Source organism: Gymnoscopelus braueri (genome assembly GCF_963280865.1).
Source record: "Gymnoscopelus braueri genome assembly, chromosome: 8".
In the NCBI taxonomy this organism is placed as follows: Eukaryota; Metazoa; Chordata; class Actinopteri; order Myctophiformes; family Myctophidae; genus Gymnoscopelus; species Gymnoscopelus braueri.
Genome location: NC_137609.1, coordinates 14,263,014 through 14,273,033, shown reverse-complemented (window position 1 = coordinate 14,273,033; position 10,020 = coordinate 14,263,014). Strand labels below are relative to the sequence as shown.

Sequence of the window (10,020 nt, the reverse complement as noted above, 5' to 3'; positions counted from 1 at the left end):
TTCCAGTGCTGATGATAGAATAATAGTAGGAGTTTGCAGCAGAGAGGGTATACTTAATCAGCTATTAACTAATACTCAACGAGTCATTATTAAGTAGTTTACTAATAGCTTATTTATTATCTATTAACTATTTCTAAGCCATATTTTAAATACAATATTAATAACTCATTAACTAACTTTTGTGAATGATCCATGAACTATTTATAAGGGATAGTTATTATTAAGTGTTACCACAACTACAGCCCTATATGAAATCTGCCATTGTTAAATACATTTTTCAATTGATTACTTTGATAAATTCCAATCTGGATTTCCCCTACATCACAGCACCAAGACTGCTCTCATTCAAGTTCTATGTGACATTATCTAACACGGATTCTGCCCACATCTAAATTTTAGTGCTGCGTTTGACACTGTAGAGTAGACCTTATAATACTGCTATAGACAGATTGTAAAACTGAGTTGGACTTCCTGGCACAGTCCTTGATTGGTTCAAATCTTCTCGATGGACTATTATGTCTGCATTAGAACTGTATCTGAGCTAAATAGCGTGATGTGGAGTTCCTCAAGATTCAATACTTGGGCCTCTCCTATTAAACCTGTATGCCAAAGTAGTAATTCATGTCCCCCGGGTGATTATGGCCCCATAGATGTGCTGTGTCAGTGCATTGAACAAATCAGTGACTGGATGTGCCATTATGCCCTTCAACTAAGCAAAGACAAAACTGATCATTACCTTTGAGTGCTGAGGAAGAAAGGCTGGAAGTTAGTGCTCACCTTGACTCGTCTCTATAGGCTAAAAGCCAAGCATTAAAAAACTGCTTGGGCTCATTCACAATGCAGCTGCTAGAGGTCTAACATGAAGTACAAAAAGCAGAACACATTACACCAATTCTCAGATCTCTGCACTGGCTTCTTTCCAGTGAGTCATTGGATTGATTTTAAAATGTTGCTTATCATATTAATCCCTCAGTGGTCTGGGTCCAAAAGCAAATTTTGTTGAATCAAAACATGGTGAGGCAGCATTTAGATATAATGCTGCACATTTCAGGCAACGCTTGTGTTTTTCTCTTCTTAATATGTGCATGAGGTTGAATTTTAAGGCATGTATTGTTGATTCTGATGACATTGCATAGGCAGAAAGGACACCCAAAATAATAATCATAGTTTTATGTATAGAGGTTAGTACCTGTACTGAACAACATACAGTAGGTTCAAAGCTGTTGAGGCGTTACTCTAGTCTAGACTCTAGACGAGTTTAAGTGCTTGGTTAGAGTCCCCTGCGGTGTGTAGATTAAATTGAGCCTATGTGTTTGGCATTTGCTATACAAATACATTTGTTAGGACTTTCCTTATCTTTGCACAAACATATTTTGTGTAAAGGGCACGAGGGAGGGCATTTTAGCGAAGGTAATTTGATGTTAATGTCTCTCACTCAGTGGATTGCATCATCTGTTATTAAAGGGATATTTCACTTTCAAACATGTTTGGGGTAATTTTAACATCTACTCTGGCTTTTGTGTGCAGCGCAGACCGTTTTAAAGTTGCTTGATTCAGTATTTAGATATTTGATATAAACCCACTGTAACTTCAAACTCCATTGTAACCATGTTCGACTCATATTGGCCTTTTAATTCGTGAGGGGCCGTGTTTTTTTCTTTTATCATTTTTATAATTGTTTTGGAAAATGCTAAAAATAAAATAGAATTGAAAAAATGTATAAATGAAAAAACGAATAAAAAAACACGGCCCCTCACGCATTAGAAAGAGCGCACACCAGCGTTGATGAGGTGCTGACCACGGCAGGTAATAATGTTGAAAAGGAGGAGGCCGCACAACTCTTAGCCACAATACAAAAATGTATTGAAAAGATTCAGGAAATTAATCTAACGTGGTTAAATTTTAGTTTGAAGGCACAACAATGGGTTTACATAGGAAGAGGGAATGTCTGATAAAATGAATATCAAATATCTAAATACTGAAACAAGCAACTTAAAAACTGTCTGGGGTGCACACAAAAGCCAGAGTAGACGTGAAAATGACCCCGAACATGTTTGAAAGTGAAATATCCCTTTAAGCCCACTAGAATGAGTGGTGACTCCGAGTCACCGAGTATAAAATAAATACTCAGAGTATTTTAATGGGAAACGACTGAAACTGTGCTCTATCAAAAACAAAAGAGCTGTATTCAAAGTCCAAACTATGTTGTGCAAAAAGGAATTTAATCAAGTTAATAAGAGCAAAAAACAAAGGGATTACAGCCTCTGTGTCTGCACAAACACTGTATAAATAATGCTGTCAATCATGAGCTAATTATTCATTTATTCCAGTAAAATATACAGTATGTTTCTGTACAGTATAATCTTCTCACTATAATGTCTGTCATTCAGACAATATTATTTTGAGAATGGCGTTCAAGTACGTATTCCATATACCCCAAGAAAAATAAATACAATTCTCTGTACATAAATCATTTAATATCGACTTTTAGAAATAGAGGGCATGATATTGGCCTCTGTGTGAATAAAGCCGTGAGCTGTTTTGAAATAATATAACTTGAGAATCGTATCTAGGCGAAGTAAAAGGTATGCATGGTCTGAGCTACTTGATTTATAACAAGATGATGTATTTTTAAATGAAGCTAATACTTGTTACCACTAGTGATGGAATGCGAAGTATGCTATCCCTGTTTAAGGTGGTTATATAAGATTCTACAGCACCTTATATAACAAAGAGATGGAATGCTGAAGTGAGATACAAACAGATGAAGACTGTGTGTGCGTGTGCGTGTGCGCGCGCGCGCGCGTGTGTGTGTGTGTGTGTGTGTGTGTGTGTGTGTGTGTGTGTGTGTGTGTGTGTGTGTGTGTGTGTGTGCGTGCGTGCGTGCGTGCGTGCGTGCGTGCGTGCGTGCGTGCGTGCGTGCGTGCGTGCGTGCGTGCGTGCGTGCGTGCGTGCGTGCGTGCGTGCGTGCGTGCGTGCGTGCGTGCGTGCGTGCGTGTGCCTGCCTGCCCGCCTGCCACCTGCGATGTATACAACGATATATATTCTGTAGTGTGTTGAAGTGCATTCTGCCTGCCCACACACACTCGGCAGTACAGTATCTGAGACTTCACATTTGCACTCATTTAACCTTGTTATAACAAGAAACCTCAATGCGTGCGTTAAGATAATTAGTAGCTACTACTGTATGGCATGGTGTTCAGTTTTACGCAGTATTGACTTCCAATAACATGAATTCAATGAAGATACAAAGATACATCCGACATTTGTAGCTGCTGCAAACGTTACTAAGCTACAAAAAAGTTGAGATGGTTTCACTTCTTCAGCTACAGCTACAAAGATACAAAGCTACAAATACTGTATGTTGTGTAGCTTTGTATTTTTGTATCTTAAGTCACAAGTTATATAATAGAATTGATGCTTTGGCTTCCCACAACACCTCATCCTTGAATGAGAACTATATTTTACTGGTTGGACATTTGTTGCACTGGTTGTTGTGGTGGACATACTCCTTGCAATCATGTTCCAGATTGATCGTACTTGGCTATCAAATCAGAATTCTCAATGTCCTGTTTCTGAATTAAAATGCCATTGATAATCAAGCATGTCTCGCTCTAAGCACACCTCAAATTTAACAGAAAACTACTGATTTCGTCCTTATAACACCTCTTTACGCTTTCCTCATTAGCGTACTGCTGGGACTCCAGCAGCCAGACAACGAGTTGGCTCTCCCCGTCACGCCTGCGGCCCCTGGAGGTCGGCTCCTCCCATGACCACAGCGACAGCCAGCGGGCCATCAGACGGGGCAGCAGGCATTCACTCCAGCTGGACTACCAGGTGACAGGCAATGGCGGCAGGGATACAGATCGGAGGTACGAGGTTGGGAAAAGGACCTGCCATTGGGAGAAGAACCATTCCGGCGAGTGGGAGAAAAGACCCACGCATGGCGACGAAAGGAGGAGGCGCGGCGGGGAGCGGGGGCACTCGGGCAGCCGAGGCAGAGATGAGGGAGGAGCGGGGACAAATGAAGACAAGCGCAAAGACCCTCAGCAGACAAACGGCTGCAAAGAAAGCTCCTCACCCATCTACGAGGAGTACGTGGAGACCAGTCAGGATGCAGAGCAAAACCAAGTTTATGACACTCTTCCTCCAACGCGCCGAGCGCATGAGGGAAACCCGTCCAGTCCCCCGGACCTCAACCTGCACCCGGACCAGCTGTTGCCCCCGCTCCGAGCTTGGAAGGCACAGCAGCAGGCAGGGGAGGTGGAACATGGAGGTCTGGGTGGTTCTGGGGACGAGTTGGAGAGACTACTGAGCCTGGTGTCCCTTAGGGCCAGGAGGGCCATGCGTGTAAACAGGGCATCCACTGGATCAGAACCCACAGCAAGCTGGGATGGATTTTGATGACCAACGTCCCACCCCCTTACTCCAATAGATCCCTTGTCCCCCTTTAGGGAGTGAGCTCAAGAATACATGACATTGATATTGGGAATATTGATTGACATTTGTACTACAACACTGGAAACATGGTCCAACGCAAGACAAGTCTGTCAAAGAAGAACATTCAGAAACGTTATTATAATTACACAAACCCTGGCCCCGGACGGTTGGCGTAACCGTATGGGCACATAGGCTGGTAATCCAGACATAGGCTGGTAATCCAGCCTGCAGCGAGTCGCGGGTTCGACTCCCGATCCCGATGACCTTTGCTGCATGTCACTCCCCATTTCCTGTCAGTTTACTGTCCTATCAATAAAGGCATAAAAGCCAAAAAATGTATCTTTTTAAAAAATGAAATAATTACACACGCCCCAATGGAAGCAGAAACCCATACAGGTAGTGGCTTTAGAGGATTATTATTATGCCGTTTTAGTTAGGCCATTCTGTGCACCATCTATTATCTACTATCATTCAAATAAGGAAGGATCATAGTCGTTTAGTTAGCTGTACCTCATGTTTTTTCACATAGGCCCATATCCATGTTTAAACTTCAAGTAGTGCCATTATGATTACAATGCAAGTTTATTTTCACATTCATTTTAATACAAATCACTTAATGTAATAAAATGTTGATGAAGTGTGTCACTTTTTTGTTTTTGTTTTTGAAAGATAATAAACGTTAGATCGTAACCTAACGTTCTGTCAGTCTGGCTGGTTGCATAATACAAAACAAAATCTAAATGGCAACACAAAATGTGACAGCACAGTCACAGTCCATACATCTGTAAACCGTAGTTCTGTATAAAATATGTATATTTTGTTATCAGGAGAATGATGTGCAAATGGGTACCAGCTGAATAACTGGAGAGAGAGACAGATGGTGCAACGTGGGCCACAGGTAGGATTATATTAACAAAAGTATTGAGATATTTTCTGATGGGATTGTTTCTTGCTGCAGAGAAAGGGATAAGGGATGTAAGTTAACAATTGTCCTACAAATTCTGTCCCCTCCAGTATTAATTGTACAGTATGTAAAGCAGAAATGGCCCTAATGTTTGTGTTCATATAGATATCTACTCACGCAAGCAAACAGCCAATAACAATAGTGAGGAACCACTTAGATTATTGGAAAGAAGGATTTGTCTGTTCTATGTATGTATGTATGTATGTATGTATGTCAATCACAGCTCACAAGGCATGATATCACAAAAAAGAAGCACCTTCGGCCAAAAGAAACTGCTCAAGCACAAGGAAATGCACAGGGAAGTGTCATATTTGGAAAATTGGACAGTAGTTAATATTATGCATTGTAATTAATTATTTTCTTTAAAAAAAAATTGTTATAATTTTTTCCAGCAAATCCCATTAATTTACACCAGCATTGGTTTTGTGGTGCTCGTTTGTCCACAAAACATTACCACTGTATCTTAATTTTGCCAAAGGAGACGGATCTCATCACAACACCAGTCAACATGCCCACGAGCAACAAGTTTGTCAAGGTAGGGAAGGGTTGTACAAAACATTGACACAGCTGAATATGACTGTTATTTTTCACAATACTGCATTTCGATATGTATCTAGGGCTTAAAGTTCTCCGGCACTACTCCACTGTTCATCTGTCACACACACCGGGGCCTTGGGCACTGAAGCTCACACAAACACAAATCATAAGACACCCAGAACTGAAATCAGCATGTAAAAAGGAAGTCTCTCTTTAATATGATCCTTCAGTAATGAACAAGATGAATCCCATTGCTTCCTCTGTCAAGTCCAAATAAAAATATAAAATAAAATCGAGCTAAAATAATCGTGGTTTTAAGACAAAAGAATCCTTTTTCATTGTGGAAGCAAATGAGACGTTCTGGAGATCTGTGAATCTAATTTAATTGTGCATAGAAGATGTGTGTTCCAGCATGCTGAAACACACGATTGATGGATGAGTGGATGAGCGAAATTGTATAATTTGTTCACATTATAGACCTAAGACCTTATAGACATATCTGGCTTCTGTAGGGAGAAATTTGGATGTAGCAGCAGCAATGTCATAGCTCTTTAAATCAGAGACCTTGCTCCCTACTATAAAGTCAGCAAAATGCCCTTAGCTCACAATTTATCACCTGTTTCTTTAAGTTCTTAGACATTGTTATGCTAAAATGTTTGGAAATCGGATGGTCTGTTGTGCAATGATGCAATCTATCTAGAGCAGGTTTAGCAAAAACCAGTATAATGCCACCCACAAAACCTCCAAACCCGGACAGGAACAAACTTATTCAAACACACTAATATAGGCAACACAGCAAACTCCCCCAAATTGTCACAGTATCATGTGGCGCTGTGTGTGTGTGTGTGTGTGTGTGTGTGTGTGTGTGTGTGTGTGTGTGTGTGTGTGTGTGTGTGTGTGTGTGTGTGTGTGTGTGTGTGTGTGTGTGTGTGTGTGTGTGTGTGTGTGTGTGTGTGTGTGCGTGCCAGCGTCTGGGCCAGCGTCTGGGCCCTATACATAGATTTTTTGGTCTCATAAAACAGCTGTCAGAACTCCATGTTTGTCCAAACCACAAATCAATATTTGGAGTCAAATGTGGACTATGTGGACTCAAACCGCCAGTTTTGATAGCAACACCTTCACTGTTGTTTTGTAAGGGCCATATAAGCACAGTTCTTTTGGCTGAGGTGAAGGTTGGCGTTAAGTTTAATTTGTTAGTTTAATTGTTTACCTGGTATTCAATGTACAGATTGTTATTTTGTTTAGACTGATGCTAGGTTCTTGGTTTACCTGGGATCCTATTCTTGAGGCACTGCTGTCTCATTCTATGTATTGATTACCTTGCTTATTGTCTCCGCCAGGCCGAAAGGCATGGCAAGAGAGTATGTCTTGCCCCCTGTCTGTCCGTCCGTCCGTCCGTGTGTCCGTGTGTCCGTCCGTCCTTCTGTCTGCGACCAGCTAATCTCCGCCACTGTTGGCCCGGTCGCTGTGAAACTGCGCACACACAATCCCTTGATGCCACAGCAGAAACTCTGCCCCACATTTTTCAGATCAGCCTGTCATAGCGCCACCATGAGCCCGACTTTTGCAAAACAATTTAACAATATTACTCCTACAGATTTTGTCCAAAAAACACGCGAATTGGTACACAGTATCTCTATAGTCACGTGATCAACACGGATCTGTCCAATTTTCCATATTCCATCCTGATTGGCTAAGATTGGCTTACAAAGTTTACAAAGTTTGGTTCGTTTTGAACAAAATGCTTCAAATCATGAACGCAGCATGCGATTTCTGTGAAATTTCCCATGTAGATTCGCACTTGGCCCAGTGACTTGACCTTTGCCCTGCATGTTTCACATCTGCCTTTTAGAGCGCCACCAGGAGGCTGACTTTTGTAAAACACATGTTTGGCTCTTCCTAGTCATGTGATCAAGACAGATCTGTTTGATTTTTCATATTCCATCCTGATTGGCTAAGATTGATATCTAAAGTTTGCAGGAGTGGCCCGTTTTGAACAAAATGCCGCAAATCATGAACATTGCAGTGAAACTTTGCACACACATTTGCACTACGTTGAGGAACAAATACCACCCTTTCAACATTGCCCTATTATAGCGCCACCAGGAGGGCGATTTTTCCAACAAAAAAACAAATTATATTACTCCTACAAATGTTGTCCAGACATCACGCAAATTGGTACATATTATCTCTTTAGTCAAGTGATCAAGACGGATCCGTCCGATCCGTCCGATTTTTCACATTCCAGCCTGATTGGCGAATTCCGAACATTGCTGGCCCACACTAACCTACCTGACCTGGCAGAGACCTGTGCTCCGAGGAGCACTTTTTCGAGTTTAATGTTGTCTTTGTTTCCCCCTCTTCCCACCTCCACCTTTCAAGAGGAGTGTCTCTTGCCAGGCTGTCCTGAATTTGTTAACTAAACTACCTGCAAAAGGTTCAGTAAAAATACAAATATAGCAAATTGGCAAATTGCATTTTCTTGACAGCACTCGTTTAGTAATTAAGCATTACATTTTGTTGTTTGTTGTTTTGCAATGAAAGGGTTTGGTACAGTCACTGCCAGCCTCTACCATAGTCATAGATGGATGGAAGCAGAGCTCATAATGAAATGTTGTCTTGTGTGTTCCAGTTCTATTCTCTCTCCTAACAGGAACCTCAAACTGAAAAAGGTCTCAAACTGACACGAGACGAGAAAGAACTTTATGGAGACGGCGGAACCTCTATTTATTTGTACATATGCCTACAGTGCAAGTGCACGCATCAATGTGTGTGAAACGCAAACAGACATCAGTGACACTCATCACTGCAGGAGAGATCCTCAGTACTGTTAACAATTTGTCATGCGTTGGGAAAACATTTGTTTGCCCTCCAGTGAGAACAAAGCAACATAAATCACACTACTGTCTCGCACTCCGTTTCAGCACTACATGTATCAATGAGTGTATTGTACCGAGCAAATACAAATAAAACAAAACAGAGCCAGTGTCACATGCGTCATAAACAGACATCACAAGTAGCCACGGAATGCTGGCCATACTGTTCGGGCAATGCCCTGTTGTCTTCAAACATCAGATAAGGGGGTAGGGGCAAGGAAGAGAAGATTTTCTTTTTTTGGTCAAGTCATCCTCCACAGAGCTGTTCTTTTCGCCTCTAGCTAGTTAAGGTCCGACTTAAATCCTCTTATAGTCAATTGCATAAGACCAAGGGTGTAAGTGCATGCACCCTTAGTTTAAATAACCAAATGTGGACATAGTTTTTTACTGACACTAGTCTTTAGTCTACCTAAAATGCATCCAGTGCCCATCCAGAGCTCGAGGGTCCAAATCCAGAGCCTTCAAGGGTGATATACAGCATATTGGGAACATTTCTGATTTTCACATCCTCGTCACAATAGATAGTATTCAGGTTGAAATTCATCAAGTGCCTCTTTAATACCATCATCATTAACCTCTGATAAAAAGACAAACACACACATGCACGCACACATGCAAGCAGGTACGCACGCGCGCACGCACACACGCACACACGCACACACACACACACACACACAGAACCTCTTCTTGTCTTTGAGATCTGAAGTGAACTCCCAGCAGTTGCAGGGCAAAAAAAAGTGAAAGAGCCAGCCTCTCTCCTCAAATGCCCGTGAAGGGCCCCTAATGATAACTCCAGTGGGAGATATCTCTGGGTAGCTGCAAGCCCAACGCTGACTCATGCCTGTTCTGGCCTACCAGGAATGTTTAAGCTGCCCTTTTACAGAGGGGCAATAGGCCAAGCCGTGTAGAACAGGGTTTGTCACGGTATGTGTTTTATGGATGTTCTCTCAAAAGTAGACCAATCAATTTAGGCATTTAGCAGACAATTTACAATTTAGGCATTTAGCAGACGCTTAATCCAGAGCAATTTACAGTAAGCAAGGAAAACACGAGGTAAAACATCAAATGCAATCACAGCAAATGCCTCTATGTTCATGACATGACGAAACAGAATCACCTCTGAACATGAAAGCTTGAAATGCCTAGTCAAGTAAAGGTGAAAGTGAAACAAAATGTGAAAGTTGGGTAATATAACAAACATTG

At 41.6% G+C, this 10,020-nt stretch overlaps 1 protein-coding gene across 1 annotated transcript in view; it reads left to right on the top strand.

The window, feature by feature from the left end:
• The window catches only part of fat3b (FAT atypical cadherin 3b), a gene marked incomplete at both ends in the record, with an annotated part of 129,326 nt that extends 124,922 nt beyond the window's left edge, over window positions 1–4,404 (top strand). Inside the window, one exon of the mRNA XM_080435956.1 lies at window positions 3,689–4,404. Coding sequence (XP_080292082.1) covers window positions 3,689–4,404 — 716 coding nt within the window. The remainder of the gene's footprint in view (window positions 1–3,688) is intronic.
• Window positions 4,405–10,020: the final 5,616 nt, after the last annotated feature.